This window comes from Rhinolophus ferrumequinum, chromosome 17 (genome assembly GCF_004115265.2).
Source record: "Rhinolophus ferrumequinum isolate MPI-CBG mRhiFer1 chromosome 17, mRhiFer1_v1.p, whole genome shotgun sequence".
Taxonomy (NCBI): domain Eukaryota; kingdom Metazoa; phylum Chordata; class Mammalia; order Chiroptera; family Rhinolophidae; genus Rhinolophus; species Rhinolophus ferrumequinum.
Window position 1 is genome coordinate 24,752,452 of NC_046300.1, and position 25,538 is coordinate 24,777,989.

The 25,538-nt window shown below is 37.7% G+C and overlaps 1 protein-coding gene across 3 annotated transcripts in view; it reads right to left on the reverse strand.

Annotated features, from left to right (window-relative positions):
• The window catches only part of NR1D2 (nuclear receptor subfamily 1 group D member 2), a 120,319-nt gene that overhangs the window by 12,122 nt on the left and 82,659 nt on the right, over positions 1 to 25,538 (reverse strand). The window contains exons 8-10 of one of the 3 annotated variants that reach the window (XM_033132146.1): positions 6,784 to 6,855; positions 4,600 to 4,687; positions 3,396 to 3,476 (exon numbers count right to left, since the gene is read on the reverse strand). In XM_033132146.1, coding sequence (XP_032988037.1) covers positions 3,413 to 3,476; positions 4,600 to 4,687; positions 6,784 to 6,855 — 224 coding nt within the window. In that variant the 3' untranslated portion in view covers positions 3,396 to 3,412. Of the gene's footprint in view, positions 1 to 3,395; positions 3,477 to 4,388; positions 4,410 to 4,599; positions 4,688 to 6,783; positions 6,856 to 25,538 lie in introns of those variants that run through there. The other 2 variants (XM_033132148.1, XM_033132145.1) reach the window with 2 other exon arrangements.

The window sequence follows — 25,538 nt, forward strand, 5'->3', positions numbered from 1 at the left end:
AATCCCTCTCCTACATTATTCAGTTTAATTGGTGTTAGCGAAAGCCATGGTTATCCGCTGAGGAAAGTAACCTGGGAAATGAGACATGTACTATGGACGGACTCTGCCTTAAAATAGGGCAAGGAGGCTGTATTTTGAAGTTCTGCTGTCAGCTCTCAGCTCCTTCTGCGTGGGTGTCTCGTGAGGCTTCAGAGCAAGAAGATGGCTTATTTTGAACATCTGTCAAAAGTGGACTTGATTAGATTCTGACCACTCTAACTTACTGTGGGTTACAAGCAAGACTAAAAATAGGCTGATCTAACTTCTTCTCCAAAATGGTGATTACAAGTCACATATTTACAAGGATTGATGACATCCAGCTTTTCATAAGAACATTTCAATTGCAATCAATCTCATCCTCCATAGGAATCCCTTCATTTCACATCTAAGTTCACGCTTCTTTCTCTCCAGAAATGAGACGATACTCTCTCCCTGAAAAGGTACACAAATGTATCTCATGCAGACAGGGAAGCAGGATCATAATCCAGAAAAGCATGGTGTCCATAGCATATAAAAATAAAACTACTGACCCCAGAGATTCAAAGAATGTCTTGAACCAAGTATCTCTTAACGTGAACCCAAGTATCCGTTGTGGTTCCGAGGACTTATTCTCAGAAGTCAACAACATTTTTATAATTTTTTTTAAATATGTAGTTTCATTCCAAGTGTAATTTAAAAACTTACCATAAAGCATATTTTTGATCATCCAAATCAGCTCAAAACGAAATACAAAAATTTCAATCATTCATTTGCTTCCATGTTTACAATGCCTTTGCTGTCGGGTAATATACTTTAGCGGTTGCATGCTACTTAGGACCAAAAAAGCAGACTTACTATATAAATGATGCAGTCACTACAAAACCTGCAGCATCATGGCTCACTGGGCCCATGAGGGGTTTTGGAGTAGTTAACAAGACAAAAGTGGTGAACAACTTGAGTTAGCACAATTGAGGTATAGTCCAAGGCTTTCCAAATTCCGGGCATCCAAGAACCAATCAAGGGGCATTTGGCACATTTACAAGTAAATTGAAAAAATATTTTTTTCAATTAATAATTAAAAACAGCTGGTTGTTTTGTCAGCGAGTGGAAGATATTGTTTGCAATCTTTCTCCAAGGTGTTTTTATCTACCTGGTTGATGCATAACTTGTGCTATAGCTGAAGTATTATGCTTCTAAAACAAGGCACATTTTCTAGGCTGAGACTAGAAAACATTTCCTTGATTATTCAGGGGAGAGGGGAAGTGAAATGAGCTCGGACTCTGGTGAATCCTAAGAAGAAATCCTGAACCTGCTCCATTTAGGAGACCAATGTAGGAATAGAAATTTCAGTTGAATTTGGGACAATCTGAGAGCAGAGACGACTTGGGCTCCCCTTTTTAGGCTGAGGCTATGAAGACAGTAAGACCCCATAAGAGAAACGGACACGTGGGGATGAGTTCCTCAGGCATCAGAGTAATAAGGAAGTGATAGAATAACTTTGTGATGCTGAGAGAAGCCCTAAAGTGACCTGAGTTTAGATAATGCCATAAAATTTCCCATAGCCCAATATGAAACAAGAGCAGTAGAATCTGTGTGCACAGTATACCTAAAATTGGCACAGAAATTAGCTGAGAGAGAGAGAACACTTGATTGGAAAGTGCTTGCAGTCAGAACCTGGACCCTGCATGGAGCAACAACAGAACACTAGAGGTCTCAGCTAGTGCCACTGTGGACTGATGACAACACAACCAGCTGCCCTCCCGCCCCCCCCCCCCATGATTTGAGACTGTAACAGGATTATTTTCAAATGTAACATGCATTAGAATTACCTAGAGTGATTGCTAACATACAGATTTCTGGGCCCCGCCCACAGAGTTCTTGCTATAGCAGGTCTGGGTTTGGCGATGGTAATCTGCTTTTCTAACAAGCTCTCCGGTGATGCTGATGGACCACAGGTGATGCTGCTCTGAGGACCACATTTCAAGAATCACTGCTAGGATGCATCCTAAGTTATGTGAAACCCACATATAAGCAGGAACTCCCAGCATAATGGAGCTCACACTAAGAGTATAGTTATGGGAGAATGAAGATTTACATATTTCATACATCTGCACACAGGAACTAAGCTTTGCACCCATGATGGAGATGGGGTAAATGGCTTCCTAAATCTCTATTTGCTATTTTCTCCTCTGGAAGACATCATTTCTTATTCTTTTGCAGCATTGAATGTAATTCTTAATTATACTCAGTAACATACCCGTGATTTTTTTTTTCAACACTTCATGAAAAAAGGTCATTAAGTGTTGGAACCCACTGTCTGGAGTAAAGTATTCTGCCGAGATGGCATTCCCCATGCTGTTGCTTTTGCTTGCCCACTTTCCCCATCCTCTCTCATCCCCACACATCCACCCACCAACACTAAGGAAGAACTATGCATGTGCTGTTCACAAGCACATAGGAGGCAACAACTCAAGGGTGAGGCAAAAGGAAACCAGGGGCAAGGAGAGCATTCCTTCTCCACTTCAGGTAACCCAGCCTAAGGTGAGGTTACTGAAAAAATGACCTGTGATCCATGGCCCAGGGGACAACCATGGTTAACGTTCGGGTAGATGAACATCCTTCCAAACATTTTTATATGCAAGGATATACAAGTATATTAATCATTTTTTCAACTTTCAATGAAGACTCAATTCTAGACAAAGATCTCTAGGAGGTAATCCAAAAGGAATATAGAATCATAAGATTAGATCAATAAAAGAGACAGGAATGAGGAAAGTAGAAGAGACTTGTGCTTAATATTTTTCCTAGGCTTTCTGGAAGCTGAGAATTTCTCTGCTCCAAGGTCTACAACCATAATTGTTTTTGATAAGTAATGTGTTTAGATAAGCTATGTCAAAAGGGTCAATTTTTTTTTTTCATTCTCAGCTTTTATTAGAAACATGAAAGTGCCACAGTTAAGCAATTAAGTAGCACCATCTTGCTTGGAGACATTATAGAATTTAATGAGTTTGTTCTTTTGTATGAGTAGAGAGTTCAAATTAAAAGAATCCTTTTGATGAACCATATTAAAATGTATTCCAAGTGTCTTTTAACTTTGGGGCATTAAAAAAGAGATTGAGGGTGGTTTTTTTTCTGAATCAAAATGTATCTTCTCCATGCAATGATAAATTTCCACGAAGCTGCCCATGTTGAACTTCAACTAAACGAAAGATCCAGAGCGGTCACAAGAAAGTCACTGAGGTGACTTTCAATTTAAAGTGATTAAGGGTTCAGGAAAAGCAGCCTTTCTGGATGTCGATGCCTGACAGATTCTCAAGTATTGAGTTCGGAAACTTAAAACACTGTTGTGCTAAGTGGCAGTGAGGCTTTCCACTTACCAGCGTATTCTGTTCTCTTAATCTCCTCCTCCTTTCTCTTCATGCTCTCCATCCATTCCTACCACAGGGAGGTTTAAGTGCCTGTGATAGTGGAAAACTCTTGAAAATTGAAGAAGATGCAAGTCATGGTTCTCTAATAATGGAACTTCCGAGCTGGGGTGGGGATAAGTGTTTGGGGCATGGGGCCACGTGTATACTCCAATTCCTCACACCACTTGTCGTATTTCTCACCCTTCCATCTCAACACTGGATCCTCTGAACTTTACATCAGACAAAAGGAAGGAAGGAAATTTCAGAAACAGACGATATGTCAAAAGATAAAAGTATTTTCTGGTAACTGGGAAGATTCAGATGATGCAAACGAATGAAACAAAACAGACTCTTATTGGATACTTACAAGCTGTTTTTTACTTCCCAACATACCCAGAAACAAAACGGTGTATTACTCTCTGTTAGTTTCCGATTTCTGCTATAAAAATTACTATAAATGTGGTGCCTCAAACAATACACATTTCTTACCTTACAGTTCTATAGGTCAAAATTCCAGCACAGGTCTTTTCAGGCTGACACCAAGGTGTCAGCAGGGCTGTATTTCTTTCTGGAAGCTCTAGGAGAAAAATTGTTTCCTTGCCTTTTCTAGCTTCTAGAGACCACCTGTAATTCTTGGTTCATGGCTCCTTGTCCCCATTCTTAGACAGTCAAGTTTTTCTCACCGTTTTTCTGTAACCAGAAATGTTGTCTACTTTTAAGGATTATGGAATCACATTAGATCCACTGGGATACTCCAGGGTCATCTTCCCATTTCGAGGTCCCTAATGATATCTGTGAAGACCCTTTGCCATGTAAAGTAAAATATTCACATATTTGGGGAGGGTGGGAATTAGGACCTAGACAAATTAGGACTTTGGGGAAGGGGTATTATTCTGCTTACCACATTACTTCTAGAAGCCTCCCAAGATTTGTTAATTCTCCAAGTTGTTCAATTTGACCATTTCCCAGAAGGGTTAAATTTTTCTAAAGGTGAAAAATTTCCATCATGGTGTGGAGAATGAATACCACCAAGGGACAAGGTACCTTTATATTTGTTTCAATTTCTACACGTTATCATTTTTAAAAAAAATGACCAGAGGAATGGTCTTGTGATTCTAAGGGAAGCACTCCGTGCCTGTAAGTGTGATGATGGAAATTCCGAGAAACGTGTTACCTTATTTGAGAGCAGATAAAACCAAAGCCTTGGCCCACACAGCGAACCTCTGGGTAGAACATAAAAACCAACATCCATCTAAGAGGAGCTACAGATAGAAAAAAGATTGAATTAGAATGGGACGTAACTCAAAGAAATAAATAGAATAAATAAGGTTTTTTAAAAAGCATGGTTTTCAAATTGAAAGGGCACTGGAAGGATAAATTTTTTAAAAATATATTTTAAGGACTAATACCTAGAATAAGGTAGTGACCTTTCAGAAAACCAAGGATAAAAAGAAAATTCTAAAACTTCCGAAGAAAATAGATTAATACAACAGATAGTACTGCATTTCTCACTGTAATGCTGAGGACAGGAAGACAATGGAAAAGTATCTTAAAATTATTTTTCACTTGTAATTATTACCTAGTATTTTAAGAATGAGAGAAAAATTAATATTTTCTAATATTCAAAAACTCACAAAGTTTGTCACTCATGAACTCTCTCTGAAAAAAAGTCTAGACACAGTGCTTAGAGGAAAACAAAAACAAAAACAAAAAATTAATCTTAAGGATGATGCAGAATTATACAAATCTGGAATTACCTAATAACATGAGAGATTGTGAGGGAAGGAAGGAAGGAACAGATATTGGACAGGAAAAATGTACAGTTTACTATGTATATTGATGGTTTTAATGTTATTTTTAAACCGTGAAAATGAAGTGTATATAACTTTAGTAATCCTTCTTAAGTAATACACTAACCACAGAAGCTGTAAAAAACAGACTAACAAATTTGTCTATATACAAATTTTAAATTCCTGTGGGCCAAAGAAACTATGAACAGTGTTAAAATGGCAAAGAATAAACAAGCTTTATACTGGGAGAAAATGTTTGTAAATCACATGTCCAACAAAGGATTTGTATCCAGACTATATAAAGAACTCTCAAAAATCAACAGTAAAAAACATAACAACCCAATTTTTTAAATTACTTTAGAGATACGTTACCAAAAAGAATATGAGGAAGGCAAATAGGCACATGCAAAGATATTCTATATCATTAGGCACTAGGGAAATGTAAATTAAAATCAGAACAAGGTACCATGACATATTTATTAGAGAGAATGAAATAAAAAATAGACTATCAAATGCTGAGCAGATGCAGACCAACTGGAATGCTGATATCGATGATGGAAATGCAAATAATAAAGTCATTTTGCAAAAGAGATTTTTAAAAAATACTCTTATGCACATACTGGTGATGACACCAATGGTCTCAGCCTTCTTGAAGAGTAATCTGGCAGTATCTACTAATATGTTTAAGTGTATACACCACTTGACCAAGAATTTCCATTTGTAGGTACCTATTCTTCCTATGTAAAGAGGCACATGCAAGGCTGTCTACTGCGTCGTTTGTGATTCCAGAACATTGAAAACAATGCAAATTCTTATCCAAGCAAAATGAATTTTGGAACATTCCTATTACGAAGCACTGCACACCTTTTAAAAAGAATGAGCCATATATCAACTTAAGACATAGTTTTCAATAGTTTTTAAAAAGAATTTCATGGCACAGCATATAGACATATAATTCATTTTTAAAATATATTTATATAGTGGGTATAATTATTTAGAGAAAGGTACTAGACTGTTGACAGTGACTTTCCCTTGGGAAGGGAATGAGAATGGATAGACGGAAGAATATGAAAAAAGATTCTTTTATGTTTCATGTTCTACGCTTCTGTACAGTTTCTGTACAGAATCTTTTACAATGACAATATATTCTTGTATTATTTGTGCAATTTTCTAAGTGTCAAAACAGAGGTAGATTTTTTTAATACACTGCAGAAAACATAAAGTAGAAGTAAATCTAGATATTAACACCAGTTAAGCGAAACTTAGTCACAGCTGGTAGATACGACAAGAGTTAATTATAACAATAAATATGAGCAAGCATAACTTCCACATAAAATATGGTCTGTATGAAATAATAAATCCAACAATTGGCTGGCTAAAATAGACCAATCAAAATAATTTTTTTAATTGACTGACAAAATTTAGGGGGAATCTAAGGCAGGTGGAGGGATTAAGGAAGGTTGTGACAAATGCAGCCTGCAGGCTGCAGGCATGTTTTAAAGGCAATGCAACAAGTCAAGCAAAGTGATTTGGAACCAGGGCCAGCAGCTGAGCACTGGTTGTCTTACCCTTAGTCGACTTCTCACAATTATACTGTCTGTGTGGCCCTTGTAAGCATTTGATATGGAGGACCCCTAATCCTGTAAAAACATTATAAAAGGAGAGTTACAAAAGCATAATGGTAACAATCATAAAAATAATTATCATAATCATAAAAAGTACTGAACAGTTAATACCAATATCATGGTAAAAAGCATTGAAGGATGAAGTAGTCATTAAATGAAAGTAGTAAACTATAAATTAAAGAACAAAAATCCAACAACACTGAATGTACCTGTCACATACAACAGCTAAACATAACACACACAATTAAAAAAATACCAGAAATTCAAGAAAAAAATAAGAAATAAATTGAAATTAAAGACCTAATTATTCCACTGTAAAAATAGCAAAATCTACCATTTGCTGAGATTTTTCTAAATGTCTGGGACTGTACTAAGCACTTTACATACATTTTCCCACTTTATCCTCACCTGAGGTAGGTGTTACTATTGTTCTCCCTATTTTACAGATGAGGAAACTGAGATTTAAAGAGGTTAGGTGACTCACCAAGAAACCCTGGCTAATAAGAGGTGAAACTATAACTCACATTGAAGTCCATCTAGCTCCAGAGCCAATGCTCGTAATCACTACTTATGTTGCCTCTCGATATAAAATAATCAGAATGTGAATAATCAATAAATAAATTAATAAAAGAAATTGCAGAGGTGATCAATAGCATTAATCAGATAGACAATGGAGAGATGTAAAAGACAGAAGAGAATACACTTTATTTGTAAGAATATGAAGATCTCATAAAATGTATCATATTATTGATGAAGGAAGACAAAAAGAAACCAGAACACCTAATATTCCACAACATTAAAAACAATAAAATTAGAAATTAAATGTGAAAGCAAAATTCATATCAGCTTTATTTATAATAGCCAAAAGTGAAAACACCCCAATGTTCACGAACTGAATGGATGAGCAAACTATGGTGTATCCACACAATGCAGTGTGCTCACCAACAAAAAAGAGCATTCTACTGATACATGAAACTAAAAATCATTATTCTGAACAAAAGAAGCCAGACACAAATGACTAATACTTCCTGATTGCATTTATATAACATTCTATGAAAGGCAAAACTATACAGACAGAAAACAGATTCGTGGTTGCCAGAAACCATGGATAGGATAAGGAATTGGCAACAAAGGAGCATGGGAAATTTTCTGGAGTGATAGAAATGTTCTAAATCTTGATTGTGGTAGGTTGTCACACAACTGTATACATTTTTCAAAGCTCATTAAACTCGTGGTTAAATGGGGTAAATTCGATTGTATATAAATCATAGATCAATGAACCAGAAGTTTTAAATACAAGCAGAATTTAAAGCTCCACATCATATAAAAAAATTAAATATTTAAATACTTCCCACATCAAACTGTCATGTTTAATTTTGTAGACAAGAGTATGAGCCCATATGTATTCTTTTAAGAATTATTAGTAGTATTTTTAAATGTATGCATACGATCTATTTCATAGCAACAATTAATTCATATCACATCAGCATATAAATATTTATGCAAAGTAAGTATTCTCATGTAGCTGTGCATTGCACATTCTAAACATGTGGAATGGTCAAATATGAAAGATGATTCTGTGACTTAAAAAGTATTTGTTTTACTGTTTAATACAAAATAAATTTATTTTGTATCTGTATCATAAAAAAAATACTTCCTACATCAAGAAAAATAATTCCCTAATAACAGAATATTTTGGAATGATATTTCCATATTAAAATTGATAGAGTACTATCAAAGTGTTATTTAAAACACTTATATTTCTGTATTAATAAGAAAGAAAAAAATAATGCAACAACATGGATGGATCTTGAGATTATTATGCTAAGCTAAATAAGTCAGACAAAAAAGTCAAGAACCATATGATTTCACTAATATGTGGTATATAAAACTTAAAACAACAAAGAAACAAGACAAACAAATAAAGACACAAAAAATCATAGACACAGACAATAGTTTAGTGGTTACCAAAGGGTCAGGGAGGAGGAAGGTGATAGAAAAGGGTAAGAGGGATCAACTATATGGTGATGGAAGGAGAACTGACTCTGGGTGGTAAACACACAATGTGATATATAAATGATGTATTACAGAATTGTACATCTGAAATCTATGTAGCTTTACTAACAATTGTCACCCCAATAAACTTTAATTTAAAAAAAGAAAAGCAAATCCCAATTAAACAAAAAAGGGAGAATTAGCAAATTTATTAAAACTAGTAAAATGTGGGGTGAGGAAAAAAATTAAGGGAATAAATAGAAACAACTATTTTAAAGTAGGAATGATATTCTAAACTACATATTAATAATTATCATTATCAATGTTCTACGGATAGCTGTTAAAGTTTGAAATAATAAACTGAGCTGTCACAAAATTGAGACCTAATCACAAAAGAAGTAGAAACACAAAAGAAGTAAAAAGTTTATGTCCCCCAAAAACAAATGGCACTAATGGGATCACTAAAGTATTTTCTTAAATTTCTAAAACACAACTTACTCCCTTGTTGTTACCAAAACTATTCCAAAATATAGAAAACAGCATGTATTCAATTCATTTTTATGAAGTAAATGTGGTTTTGATCATAAAACCTGAAGGCACCAAGAGAAAAGATTAAATGATAGCTCAATCTTGCTTTTGAACTTAAATACAAAAATCTAAAATAAAATTGAGGACACAGAATGTGAGTTTAGAGACCGACTGACTCTGCCATGGGGATTGGCTTCACGAAGCGGGGTGAAGGCACGTCCCAGAGGGCACAGCCAACAAGACATTGCAACAAAGACATCACGGGCCTCACCCCAAATCCAGAAGGCTTGATTTACCTGCCAAGCAGGCACTGTGCAAGGCTGGACATACAAGAATACGAGTGTCCCCAATACCATGGAGCTTACCTTCTACAGGACGAGACAGACATTTCTTAAGTAAAATAATCCAAATCAAAGTTGACTGCATGGCATTTCAAAGTCATATTAAAGCTTTACTTAGTCCCTGCCCCCACCCCAGCGATTATTTCATTCTCTAGCAGGATGTTCCTTTATTTATTATTTCACACTGATTAAGGCTGTACACTTAGACATCTGTCTAGTGGAGATGAAAATGATTTGGGCCTTGTACAAATATCGTTTACTGCCCTGTATGCATTAACCTATTTTGTATGTAATACAACAAACTCGCTTCAGCATGACTTTCCCAATTGACAAATGTTCTATGAACCAGCTCAGTTATCCTGCTAGTTTCCTGAGTTAGATAAATCTTTAATGTATAGTCACTATACATTTTTGACAAAAGTTATGTTTTTAATTTTTTGTTAATTATACTGTTTATACATTCAACAAATAATGACACAAATTACTCCCTAATTACAATTGTGGAAAGGGATATGAAAGACAAGGAAAAGACCTATTCTGGCCTGTGGGGCCCTGAAAGAAATGGTGCTTAAACAAGCCTGGAGACTGGTTACACTTACAGGAGACATGGGGGCAGGGAAGAGCCCTCCATGAGTTAGTCCTTCCTAGGGTGATTTTCTAACTACATCTAAAGACTCCCAATGTCACAGAAGAAAGTAACCAAAATTATTCTCTACAATTGCTAAAGCAGAGTTGTCTTGTATTTCTATACCAAAGCAGTCTTCAAAATAAAAATAGTAGGGGTGGCCGGATGGCTCAGTTGGTTAGAGCATGAGCTCGATTCCCACATAGGCCAGTGAGCTGCGCCCTCCACAACTAGACTGAAGGACAACGACTTGGCACTGATGGGTCCTGGAGAAACACACTGTTCCCCAATAAGAAAAAAAAATTTTAATAAAAATAATAATGGTAATAATATCTACTATTGACTCAGAGTTTATTTATAATGTTCCACGTCTGGTACTAAATACTTGAAGTGAATTACCTTTAATCCTCATGACAATCCTACAAGGTAATTACCATTATTTTACAGATGAGAAAACTGAGGTAATTACCATTATTTTACAGATGAGAAAACTGAGGCTCAGAGAGGTTAAGCTATATGCCCAGCGGTACACAATAGGCTTGCCTGGTATCAGACCTTAACTCCTTTGCTATCCAGCCTCTTCCAAAGCTATTTCTTCAAATCTGTGCTACTTTATAATGGGGGAAGGGTACATTGTTTTCATTTTTTAACATACTCTTTGTAGATTAAAACATCATGGCAAGCAGGGAACAGGAGTGCAATGTATGTGAAGAGTACTGTGGTTCATTGTTTACGTTTACTGGTCCTGTCCAGTTCCTAAATCTTCCTGCTGCAGTGACTTGGAAGTGAAAAGCAGGGCTTGCGCAGAGTGGCTTTTCAACAACAAACAGTGTCTTGTTGAAAAGCTGTTTACACCAGACTGCTTTTAACTACTCCCCAACACAATTCCTTCTGTTGCCTCTCTCTCATTTGCAAGCCCTGAGCACTTGTCCAAAAGCTTTTAGCCCCACTGAGTGGGCAAAAAGCTTTCTCCACCATTCACCTTGAAACTGGTTCTGAGTTTCTCTCAAATGTTTGTCTGACTATTTAGCCAAGGATTGAGAGTCCATTGTGAACAGACAGTCCATTTGCTTTGATTGTGTACAAGCTTTCCTGAGATCACTGATTGGTTTTCTGCTCCTTTTCTTTCTCCATTGGTACTTCCTGCTGTTAAGCTAAGGATTGTGTAAAAAATGTAATTTTCTAGCTACCTTCCCTACTCTTATATTCAAAGAGAATATATGTGTCAGAAATATTTTCCAAGTGATCCAAAGGGATGTTGAATTCTTTCCTGGGTTGCTAAAGTTTGCATCTAATACCAGCCCTGACCCCTCATGACTTTTTATTTTTTTAATTTTGAACAGCCTACAACAAAGTCACAAAATTCTATACTATCCAGCTAAAGACCCCTTAGAGATCATCTAGCCCAACTTCTACATTTTACACTGTGGGAAAGCAGGCTGGTGAAGTGCCAGTGCTAAGACCTCTATCAAGTATATTAATATTGACTTTGTATTACATAGTTTGCCTTCTTAATTGTACACTCATTGAGAACAAAAACCCCAACCCAAACTTCATTTAGTACCCCATTTGCTACATATCTCTATGTATGTAGCAGACATTTAGATGGATAGGGGCATGGATGTTCTATAGGACCTTCCATTCAAGAACCTTTGCTCTAAACTGAATGGGATTAAATGCAACCTATAAGGGACACACAAAGTTTTAAATGAAACAGTCAGAGACCTAAAAATATTTCATCCCAGATCAATGGATCCCTTGGAGGATGCTTTGGATTGTATTCTGTTTGATTTTATTATGTATGTGGTACATGGATTCACCCTTGTAAAAGATTCTGGCAACCACACAGAGTAAAACATGAAGGACTTCCAAATTTCCTTCCCCTTCTTACTTCCCTGATTAAGCCACTATGTATAATGTAAAGTATATAGGGTGAGAAAATTAAGTTTGCGAACTCATGCTAGAAAAAGTGCTACATACCTCATTGTTGAATATCACTACGGTCACCTTTGAAGTACTCCCCTTAGGAAGCTATGCACCAATGCCAGTGCTTAGACCACCCTTCAAAGCAATTTGGGAACTCTTTTTCTGGAATGGCCATCAGAGCTGTCATCGTATTACCCTTGATGTCCTGAATGTCATCAAAATGTCTTCCTTTCAATATTTCCTTTATCTTCGAGTAAAGAAAGAAGTCATTGGGGGCCAGATCAGGTGAGTAAGGAGAGTATTCCAATACAGTTATTTGTTTACTGGCTAAAAACTCCCTCACAGAAAGTGCCCTGTGAGCTAGTACATTGTCATGATGCCATGGATTATTGGTGAAAAGTTCAGGTCATCTAACTTTTTCATACAGACTTTTCAATATTTCCAAACAGTAAACTTGGTTAACTGTCCAGTTGGTACAAATGCATAAAGAATAATCCCTCTGACATCAAAAGAGGTTAGCAATATCGTTGCAACAAGTTCTCAACCTTAATTGTCAGACCTCGTATATGCATATATATGTACACAATGGAACATTATTCATCCATTAAAAAAAAGAAATCGGGCCGGCCCGGTGGCTCAGGTGGTTAGAGCGCTGTGCTCCTAACGCTGAGGTCACCAGTTAACTTCCCACATGGGCCAGTGAGCTGCGCCCTCTACAGCTAAGATTGTGAACAACAGCTCTCCCTGGAGTTGGGCTGCCATGAGCAGCCAGAGGTCAGCGTGGGCTGCTGTGGGTTACCGTGTGTTGCCATGAGTGGCTGGTGGCCAGCATGAGTGGCCAGCAGCCAGCGTGAACAGCTGGCAGCCGGCGAGAGCTGCAGTGAGTGGCCGACCGATGACAGTGACCAACTGCCTCAGTGGGCTGGGGGGAGCACAAGGCTCATAATACCAGCATGGGCCAGGGAGCTGTGTCCTATGTGTACTCTCTATAACTAGACTGAGAAACAACAGGCTTGCGCCGGAGTGGGGGAGGAGGTACAAGAAAGGGGAGGGGAAAAAAAAAGAAATCCTGCCATTTGCAACCACATGGATGGAACTTAAGGGCCTTATGCTAAGTGAAATAAGTCAGACAGAAAAAGACAAATACCGTATGATCTTACTTATATGGAATTAAAAAAAAAAAAACTCACAAAAACAGAGAGTAGAATGGTGATTGCCAAGGGCTAGGGAATGAGGGAAATGGGGAGATGTTAGTCAAAGGGTACAAACTTCCAGTTATAAGATGAATAAATACCAGAGATCTAAGGTACAACATAAGGACGATAGTTGACAATACTGTATTACATACTTGAAAGTCGCTAAAAGAGTAGATCTTAAATGTGCTCACCACAAAAGAAGAAAAACTGTAATTATGTGAGGTGACGGATGTGTTAACTAACCTTCCTGTGGTAATCATTTCACTATAAGTGTGCATCAAATCGACACATTGCACACTTTAAACTTGCACAATATTATATGTCAATTATATTGCCATAAAGCAAAGGACAGGAAATGTTTCCCTCTCTGCAGCTGAAGCTATGAAATGAGAGGTGGTGAGGGCCTGCTGGTTGCCCTGTCCAACTACGTGGGAGAAGTCAATCTGAGACACAGAAACGCACGTCCTAATGGCATGTAAAGCCCTAGTTCTGATTTCTGAGCCACAGCCTCACCCTGAGGCGTCCTCCTTAGGGCATGTGTGCTTTCTAATAGACTCATATTCTTCCCTTGCCCAAATAGTTTGAGTTCAATAAAGATAACCGGAATTCCATTTCTGCAAACTCTTGCCATTTTGACCTACATGGTTCTTCTCTTTGCACTGTCATTTCCTCCTTTCTCACCCACCTGTCAGGAAGCAAAAGGTTGTTGGTGGTGGAAGAATGATTTTGATTTTCTTTCTTTATCTTAGCAGGATAACCACGCATGTACTCCAAGAGAGAGTATTTGGACAGGGAAAACATGAGACCTCCCTGATTATCTTCAATAACCTGACTCTTAGCCACATGATGGGAAGGGTGAAGATGGTATGGGAACCTGATTTCTATTAATGATAGTCTTCAGCTGCAGCAAAAAACAAAGCCATTGATATTTTCCAAACTTCAAAATGTACCTGCACTTGGAACTAAACTCTGGTTCTTGCAAAATGAGGACCATCGTGGCATTTTCTAGAAGAGAACATTTGTTTCCAGAGAAGCAGCTCTGGCCCTGAACTTTTGTCTGTCCCTGCCACTAGACTGTGTATAAATAGAGTCTAAAAAGAATTACTCTGAGGACGCTTTGTCACCATTCCATCTTTGACCTCTTCTTCTCTTCAAATCTTCATATATCAGAGCTAGTTATGTGACTCTAAGAGAAAGGCCTTGTCACTTTGATGCTAAGATCCTCGAATTGTTTTTTAGTAAAAGTGCAAACAAATAGCATAACATCCTCGCTAGAAAGTAAATACTTGTCTTTCAGAAGCATAAAAGCCTGGATTTAATAATCCTATCCACATCACATAAAGCAGATTTAAAGTTAGCGCCTCCATAAGTAAAATATCTGATCTGCCACTTAGTATATCAGTGACCTTGGACAAACCCCATTTTAACTCCCCTGAGTCTCAGTTTCCTCATCTGTAAAATTAAAAAATTAAAAAATCTCAGGTCATATGATAGTTGTGATGATTAAATGAAATTTTATATGTATACTCTCTATATTAAATTCTGAGCACAGTGCCTGGAGCACACTACATGTTCAATAAATGATAAGCATTACCACGTAATTGTTAGTAATGATTCCTAACACTTGGATACTAATTTTAATTCTGATGCTAATAATAATCATGGACTATAGAAGCAATGAGTGTTCTCCCCATTTCAGAGATTAACAAATTGAGGCTCAGAGAGAATAAATGGTTTGGCCAAGGTCACATTTCCAGCTAGCAAATGACAGAGCTGAAATTCAAACCAAGCCACTCTAGATCAAGATCCCTTCTCCTGCCCTATGCAATACTACCTTGCATTAATGATGAAAAAATAGATAAAAAATAAAATAAATGAGATTCGATCAACAAGATTTTTTTAAATATGAGCACCTCAGCACTGTCAGTCTCTGTTGTAAGCATGGAAGCGAGAGCCAAGAACAAAATAGACAAAAATCTCTGTTCTCATTCTCGAGAGTGAAGACAGTCAATAAAAGAATAAATAGATAAAATACACAGCATGTGGAATGAAGGGGAGTACTAGGAAGAAAATTCACTCGGGAAAAGGGGAGGGGGTGTGGCCAGGAGTAGAGGACAGAGTCCAGTTGTTGATATCATGAGGTGTGTTGACTTCATTGAAAAGGTGACACTTGAGTAAAGATCTGGGGAGGGGAGAGAGGGAGTCACACTGACATCCTGTGGGAAAGCTGTCCTGAAAAAGGAAACAGGAAATGCAAAGGCCCTGAAGCGAGAGCATACTGTTTGGATGTGTCCAAACAGTGTGAGCCAGGAAGAAAGGACTATGGGGTGAGGGCAGAGAAGTAATGCAGGGGCACTCTGGTGGCCAGACGGTGATGGGCAGACAGGATTTCAAAAGGACTCTGGCTGCTACTTATTTTGAAGTGTGAGCCACTGGAGGGTTTTGTGCAGAGGAATGTCATGGTCTGACTAACATTTTAAAGGATCGTTCTAGCTACCGTACTGAGATTAGACTCTAGGGAGGTAAGGGATGAGCAAAAACATGTTGCAGACGATTGCAAGAGAGAGGGTGGGGGCTTGGACCAGGATAATGGTAGTGCAAGGAGTGAGGCAGTGGTCAAATTCTGGATAGATCCCTTTTTATTATAAATGGTTTCTAACATTATAAAAGCAGCGAGAGTAAATAAAGCAAACTCCATAAATTCATCACCAAGATTTAGTAATTATCAAGATTTTGCCACATTTGCTTAACTAGCTTTTTATTTTTTTTTTGGTGGAAGTGTTTTAAAGTAAATTGCACACATTATATCATTTCACTACTACACATCTAATGCAATATAGGCATTTCTTTAGCAATATAAACATTCTTTACATAAATACAATTATGTTACCACACCTAACAAAATTATCAATAACTCTTCGGTATTAACTCAGGTCATGATCCAATTTCCCTAGTGGTCTTAAAAAATTCTTTCTTCAGTCTGGTTATCTATCCCTAGACCAATACTTGACCACGTTAATATAGTAGTTTCATACATAATTTTACTATCAGGTAGGATACATTTCCGCCAACCCACCCCCAGTCTCCAACATCTTTGAAATCTCTTGCCGAGTCTTTATCCTTTCTCTTCCATATGAATTTTACATAAATCCCAATTTACAGGTTAGGAAACTAAGGTTTAGAAAGTCTAAGTCATTTCCCCATGGTCCCATAGTTAGTAGGGAGTAGAAGTGGCATTTAAGGCCATACAGACTGATTTTAAGCCACCATAACTGCATCACCACCTCCACATTAGCTTAAGAAGTGGTAGAAAGAGCTGGGTTAAATATCAATTAACATTGGGCTCTATACTTGGCTTTTCCACATGCAGATGTGTGGGGTACTCTCTGAACCAAGTTTCCTCATCTGTAAAATGGTTACAAAAATAACTCATCTCAAGACTATGAATGAGCAGTCACTATAAACAGTGAAGTATTGATTCTGTAAAAGCCCAACGAAATTTAAGATTTTTGCACAGTAAACTAGTCTGTATTTTTCTCTGCAAAATCTATTTTAAATCTCTTTTATTGATATCCTGTACTAAATCTCTTTGAATGTCAAATAGGAGATCTTCAGGGCAATTATTTTGCTTTTCTTGAAGTCAAAAATGGACATAAGGGGTAAAACTGTCACTAAAATTATTTTGTCTCTAAGGGTAATATATAAAGTATTCCAGAATTTAAAGGATTCCCAGGGTTGCTTCAAGATCATGCTCAGCTAGTCCTACACCCTACAGGAAACCTACCGGCAGATAAGCTAGGTCCAAATGAGGAAGAAAAAATTTCTCTGATGTATAAGCAAATGCCAGATGTGCACAGCAGGTTAAGAAATTGTGAGTAAGAAGTTCGAATGTTTTGGAATCAATCTCTTTAGAAGAATTCAGAGAGGGAAGTCCCTAATTGTGGCTTTCTCATAACAGGGTTAAACTGAGTGACACAGAAACCAAAATATCTGACAGAGGCTCTAAGTCTGCGTCCCTTTATTTCTTTCTCAACCTCTGCTTAACCAGAAATAAATGAGCAGCTATGAAATCAATCATAAAAGTAAAATAAAATAAAGGTTAGTTTTCCGTCGTCCTCAGGATGGAACACAGAACTGTGTGGGCTGTTTTGACCTGCATATAATTGAGAGATGGGTTAACTTATCCTTAAGACTTACTTTTGTCTGCCCACGTAATTTTGCTTTATTAATGGATGTTGTCGTATCTTGCGTTATCCCAGAGGCAGAACCTGACCAAGAATTCAGGAGCAAGTTATTTATTAAGGAAATCCTCCCAGAAAAAAATAACCCGTAAGAGTGTGGGGAAAACAAGCTATCCACAATGTCACAAAACTGGTGAGATAAAACCTGGAATTCACCACTGTCAAAGTGGAGGGGCTCAACTAAACAGCCCCAGATTTAATTAGGACCTCTAAAGGATTACACTCTAAGAGTAAAGTTAAACTGAAATAGACCAAGCCTTACAAAACTAAAACCCAATCTCAAATCAACTAATAACTGAATTAAAGCAATGTATTCCTACTTTAACTGCCTGACAAAAATTAAAAAACATTTTGGCAAAGGTAATATCACCCAAGCAGCTATAGTTTTTCATACATAATGTGTGACAGTTAATAAAAAATGTCCATTTGTGCCAACAGACAGGCCCAAGAGAAAAAAACAGATAATAGAAACAGACCAACAGATAATTCAGATATCAGAGTTATCAGACATGGACTTTAAAATAAAAATAAAGCAGGAGATCTCGGTCCCACCCCATTTAATTTTTACTCCTGCACTCCAAAGAAATACTTTAAGCACTTGCCGTAATTTCAGATACCAGGTATTTACCTCCATTTTCTCAAATGATGTGCTCATGTTGCTATCTCTGAATTCATACATTTTAGTTATTATCTCTTGACTTCCTAGTATGAATGATGAGATTTTCACTCTCTTTCAACTTTCCTGACTTGCAAATCTCCCTTACATACCTTGTTCCTTTCCCTCCTCCCATACAATAGTTACAACCAATATGTGATTAAATTAATATTCAGAGTTTATTTTATTAGAGTTATATAAATATTGATTTTGACTGAGTCATTTATCATACTATACAGTTCCTTTCAGGTACAACCTATAATTTTCCAGGAGTTAATAACGGGTTTATTTTTCATTTTTACATTTTCGGTATACCTATCATTAATTCTCTCTCAAGCTCCCCAATAAATTTATAAAACCCCTACCAATACTATTTTCTACATGGTCAGATGCCTATCTGCTCCATTTTATTTTTTCTAGAAACTTTCCTCCTAAAATCCATTATCTTCCTGTTCCAAAGTATGCTGGTTGCTCTCTAAGCCTAGTGCATAGATATCATCTCAGAACCTCCATATTTGTAAAACTAGGAATTCCTTTCTTTATCTGATATATTAAGCCCCACAGTTCCTGGATCTCATTTCATGATTTAGTTCCCTGTTTGGGTATAACTTCCTAAGAAATCATACATTAAAAATAAAATGCTTGAGGGGAGGCTGGATGGCTCAGTTGGTTAGAGCGCGAACTCTTAACAACAGGGTTGCCGGTTTGATTCCCACATGGGCCAGTGAGCTGCACCCTCCACAACTAGATTGAAGACAATGAGCTGCCACTGAGCTGCTGGTGGGGTGGCCGGATGGCTCAGTTGGTTAGAACACGAGCTCTTAACAACAAGATTGCTGGTTCAATTCCTGCATGGGATGGTGGGCTGCGCCCCTGCAACTAAGATTGAAAACAGCGAATGGACTTGGAGCTGAGCGGCGCCCTCCACAACTAGATTGAAGGACAATGACTTGGAGCTGATGGACTCTGGAGAAACACACTGTTCCCCAACATTCTCCAATAAAAATAAGTATTGGAAATAAAATAAAATGCTTGAGACTCTACATGTCTGAAAATTACATAAAATTGACTTAGTCTTAATTTAGACCAGTAGACAACAAACAAAAACCTATGGACAAATCCAGCCTGCTACCTGTTTTTATAAATAAAGTTTTATTGAAACACAGGTATGCTCACTTGTTCACATACTGTCTATGGCTGCTGTTGCACAACAACAGAATTGAGTAATTGTAACAGAAATTATATGGCCCACAAAGCCTTAAAGACTTACTACCTAGCCTTTACATAAAAGTTTGCCAACACTAATTTAGAAAAAATTCTAAGAGAATGAGAAATTATATTTTTCAGCCCACAGCAGATTGGAAACAGCAAAAGGTTACGGGGAAGATATCCTAAAGTTCAGCTACTCTGACCTAGTAGGCACTAGCCACTGTTGGCCTGATTTCAAGGAAAAAGACCAAAGGGCTCTAAATGGAGCCCTTAAATTGAACCATCAAAGAATTGAGCTTAGGAAGTCCCCTTGCCTCAGTGGCAGATAACTCTGAAGGGCCAACCCTGCTCTAGACCTCCCATGGGATTGGCTATAGCCTGGCTGCCACCATGTTCAGGTTGGTTTCTCCCTCTACTCAATCCTGTCTTTCTCACTTTCTTTGAGGAGTATCTCCCAAAAGCAATCCTGCATGCAGGATTTCAATCGAAGACTCTGTATAGAGAAACATGGAGATTTGTGTTGGACTCAGTCTTTAAGCAAAACTGCAATCAACTCAATAAACATTTACTGATCACCACCTAGATTCCTGGCACTACACTAGACTCTTACTTTTGTCTGCCAGTGTTTCTACTTTATTTTTATTTTCATTAATAATATTGCTTTATTAATAGAGGTTGTCTTAGCTCGGGTTATCCCAGAGGCAGAACTTGAGACAAGAATTCAGTAATATACAAGGTCGGACAATTAAGTTTGCAAACTCATCTTAGAAAAAGTGCTACATAGCTCCTTGCTGAATATCACTATGATCACCTAAGAAGTACTCCCCTTGGGAAGGTATGCACTGATGACAGCACCTAGTCCACCCTTCAAAGCAATTTTGGAACTCTTTTTCAGGAATGGCCATCAGAGCTGTCGTCAGATTACTCTTAATGTCCTGAATGTCATCAAAATGTCTTCCTTTCAATATTTCCTTTATCTTCGGGTAAAGAAAGAAGTCATTGGGGGCCAGATCAGGTAAGTAGGGAGGGTATTCCAATACAGTTATTTGTTTACTGGCTAAAAGCTCCCTCACAGACAGTGCTGTGCAAGCTGGTCATTGTTGTGATTCAAAAACCATGAATTGTTGGCGAAAAATTTAGGTAGTCCTAACTTTTTCACGCAGCCTATTCAGCACTTCCAAATAGTAAACTTGGTTAATTGTTTGTCCAGTTGTTACAAATTCATAACGAATAACCCTTTTGATATTAAAAGAAAAGGTTAGCAGTGTCATTGCAACAAGTTCGTGAAGTTAATTGTCAGACCTCCTACAGTCCCTGCCCTCACAGATCTTACAATTTACATGTTGTTTATGTCTGCTATTGAGCTACCCAAGGTAATTAAAACTACCTAAGGAGAGGATAAACTGCCAAACTGTTATAAGATGACATTTTTGTTACCACCACTATAAATGGCTTAGTTGAGGGAAGTAGGAATACAGATTGGGACAGCAGCCCAAAATCCAATTAAGAGAAATGAATATGGTGTCATAGAAGTAATGTTTGCCAAGAAGCTTCAAAGATGGAGCAGGAGTTTAAGATGGGTGAAGAAAACAACATGGGAAACAATATAAGGAAAGGACTAGATGCAGGTATGAGAAGTACCGGTTATGTTTTAGAGTATCATCTTTAGCCCAATTTGTCTGAAGCTTGGAACAGGGAGGGAAATTTTGAAACATAGATTGAGACAAGCTAATGGAGGTTCCTGAACACTAAGCCAAAGAGTTTATTTAAGAGAGAAGAACAAAGTTGGAGGTATCACACTGCCTGATATCAAACTATACTAAAAGCCTATAATAATCAAAACAGCATGGTTCTGGCATAAAAACAGACACATAGATCAATGGAACAGAATAGAGAGCCCAGAAATAAATGCATGCCTGTATGGTCAATTAATCTATGAAAAAGGAAGCAAGAATATACAATCGGGTAAAGATAGTCTACTCAATAACTGATGTTGGGAAAACTGGACATATACATAGAAAAAAATGAAACTAGACTACCTTTTTACAGCATATACAAGAATAAACTCAAAGTGGATTAAAGACTTAAATGTAAGAACTGAAACCATAAAACCCCTAGAAGAAAACATAGGCAATAAACTCTCAGACTTTGCTCTTAGTGATATGTTTTTTTGATGTACCTCCTCAGGCAAGGGAAACAAAAGGAAAAAATAAACAAATGGGACTACATCAAACTAGAAAGTTTTTGCACAGCAAAAGAAACCATCAACAAAATCAAAAGACAATGTACTGAATGGGCGAAGTTATTCACCAATGATACATCTGATAAGGAGTTAATGTCCAAAATTTATAAAGAACTCATACAACTCAACACCAAAAAAACAAACAACCCAATTTAAAAATTTACAGAGGACCTGAATAGACATTTCTCCAATGAGGACATACAGATGACCAATAGGTGACCAATAATAAAAATGCTCAACACTAATCATCAGAGAAATGCAAATTAAAACCACAAGGAGAAAGCACCTCACACCTGCCAAAATGGCCATCATCAGTAAATCAACAACAACAAGTATTGGTGAGGATGTGAAGAAAAGGGAACCCTGGTGCACTGTTGGTGGGATTGCAAATTGGTGCAGCCACTATGGAAAACAGTTTGGAGGTTCCTCAAAGAATTAAAAATAGAACTACCTTATGACCCAGCAATTCCACTTCTGTGTATTTATCCTAAGAAATCCAAAGCACTAATTCGAAAAGATATATGCATCCCTATGTTTACTGCAGCATTATTTACAATAGCCAAGATATGGAAGCAACCAAAGTGGCCACCAATAGATGACTGAATAAAGAAGTTGTACATGTATACAACTGAATATTACGCAGCCATAAAAATGTAAAATCTTACCATTTGTAACAACATGGATGGACCTAGAGGGCATTATGCTAAGTGAAATAAGTCAGACAGAGAAAGAAAAACACCATGTGATCTCACTTATATATGGAATCTAAAGAACAAAATAAACAAACAAAACAGAAACAGACTCATAGATACAGAGAACAAACTAATGGTTGCCAGATGGGCGGGGGTCTTGGGGGGCTGGGTGACAGAAGTGAAGGGATTAAGTACAAATTGGTAGTTACAAAATAGTCATGGGGATGTAAAGTACAATATAGGGAATATAGTTAATAATATTTAATAACTATGTATAGTGCCAGGTTGCATACTAGACTAATTGGGGGAAATCATTTCGTAAATTATATAAATGTCTAACCACTATGCTGTATACACCTGAAACTAATATAAAATAATACTGAATGTCAACTGTAATTGAAAAAAATGTAAATAAATATTGCAGAGAAAATGTTAAAAATAAAAGAAAGAAAAATTAGAGAAAGATTATATCCAAAAAAGAGTTTATTTAAAAGAACAGGCAATAGGAACGATTTTGAGCAGATGTAGGGTGACCATTTAATTTGTCATCCAAACTATTTTGAGAGTTAAAAGGGGTATTATTAATTACTATGCCAGGACAAGAGAAATAAACCAAGACTATCCCATCCAAAGCAGAAAGACAAAAAAATTAGATCTGTTCTTAACATAATTAATGTGATAAGGTGTCAGTTACCTGTTGCTGAATGGTAACAAACCATTCTAAAATTTAGTGGTTTAACACAGCAATAATTTGTTAGTTCTGACTTCAGTGAGGTGGCAATTTGAGCTGTCCTCAGTTGGGCAATTCTGCTCTTTTTGCCTAGGCTCACTCCTGTAGCTACAATTAGCTGTATATGCTGATTAATCTGGTGCTTGGTGCTGGTAATCAGATGAAGTGAATATCCACTGAACTATGTGTCTCTAAAGGGCTAACCAACCTTTTTCCCATGGTAGCAAAAGGGGTCCCAGCAACAAAGAGGACAAGCCAAAATAAGCAAACACTTTTCAAGTCTCTGCTTGTGGCACATTTGGTATTGTCTCATTGGTCAAAGCAGATCAATAGCCAAAGCAGGTCACATAGCCAAACCCAGGGAGTGGACCACTCACAGCTTAGAAGGGGGGTTTTGCTGGCAGTTTTACAAACATTCTACCACAGATAAGAGTGTCTACATAGAACTGAAGGAGTAAAACTAAACAAGGAGATGACAATTTTGATAGAAATCACATTCCCTAACATTTACTGAGCCTTTGTTATGTTCAAGACACTCTACATTTATTATCACATGTAATTCTCATGCATCCCTATGAGGTAGTTATTATTATCTCCATTTTTCAGATGACAAAACTGAGGCTTAGAGGAATGTAATAACTTTAGCCAAGGTAACTCAGCTAAGAAGTGGTAGAGCTGGAATTCAAACCCAATTAACCTGGGCCCGGAGGAGAAACACTTACCCACCAGACCACACTGCCACCTCTGCAGTAGCCAATGTGCAAGAGATAATGAAGGCTGAAGTAGAGTGTTGGCAGTAAAGAGAGGGGAAATGATTGAGAGGAAAAATCAGTAGAACTTACTCACTAATTGGATGTGGGAGTTAAGAAAAATGTGTGACTCAAAGATGACTCAGATTTCAAACCAGCATGGCAGGGGAAACATGTGAAACTGGATGTTAAATTAGAAGTTTGACTGAGGTCCTGAGCTATATGAGAGACATCAGATGCTGAAGGGAGATGTGTGAGACAGACCAGCTAGATACAAATTTTCAAGGCCAATACCGAAGAATCAGTTATACAACTCTTGGTGATCCTCATTTAGATGAAGAATATAAAAGACTCAAGAGAGGGGAAATCTGAGAAGCATTTGTGAGGATTTATTTGGGGAAAAAACTCTGCCATAAGTAACGCAGATATCCATCTAGAGGACAATACAGGAGGTAATTCCTCTTCTTCATGCTAAACCCAGTGAGAGAAGCTTCACGGGCATCACTCAGAGAATTTGACATGTGTTCCTGGCACAGCTTTCAGATTCTGCCTGAGAAAACTAGAGCATCATGTAGCTACAGAGGAGAGCTGTAGCTGGATAGTAGTTGAACTTCCTCAGATCAAAGATACATGAATGCTGGGGACCAGATGTGGAACCCACAGCAGGAACATGAGCTGGGGTCACTATAAAAGGGATCTTGCCCTAGAGGCTGTCTTTCAGTCCAAGGAGCCCAGCAGTGCTAGGCTGGAGAATGTGCCAAGGAAGCAGAAGTCAAGAAGGGATCAGCAGCTGCCAATTGATGTGTTCACATCACAAGGTAACAGAGGGGCCCAGAATAGGATTTGCAAGAGCCCATTCATGTGCCCACAAGAAAAAGAACCAAATTTAAATAACTGTTCACCCAGAAAGCATGGAGCCATCTCATGGCAGTGCCTAGTAAGTAAAAATGCACCCATCCTCTTACTGCTCCTTTCCAGTCTCCTTCAATTCTGGTGGATTCAGGAATAGCAGTCGGGGAGTCTAGGAAGAGGTACATGAGAAAAGGAGAAGCTGATCATAACTTCTACCCCAAAGGCATGTGGCCCACCTATAGCTGCCCTCCCTGGGGAAGAAGTGCTTGAATGAAAACAATGTGTTAATAATAACTAAATATTCTCATTTCTGTATCAGAACTGTGTTTTGTACCTTAAGGCTTTCTCTTATCTAAGAATGAATAGATGGGTTATCCACCTCCTTTATCCCCTGGCAGAAGATGAACCACGCCTTCAGGAGGGGTCAAAGGAACAGTAAGTGATAAAACAAGCCTTAGGTTTATACTCTACCAATGCTGCCCTCTCAACACATCAGTTAACAGAAATAAAGAGAAGTAGCTGATTGGCGGGGAGCAGCGTGTAAACAAGGATGGTGGAAGTGAGTTTTCATCTTAGAAAGACAGATTGAGGCCAATGACAGACGATGTAGGGGTCATCTGCTCAGACATGGTAGCTGACGCATAGGTATTGGAAGAAGGTAAAGAGAAGAGGATCAGGACAAAATTTTGATGACTACATAAATTAGAAATGGTTTGG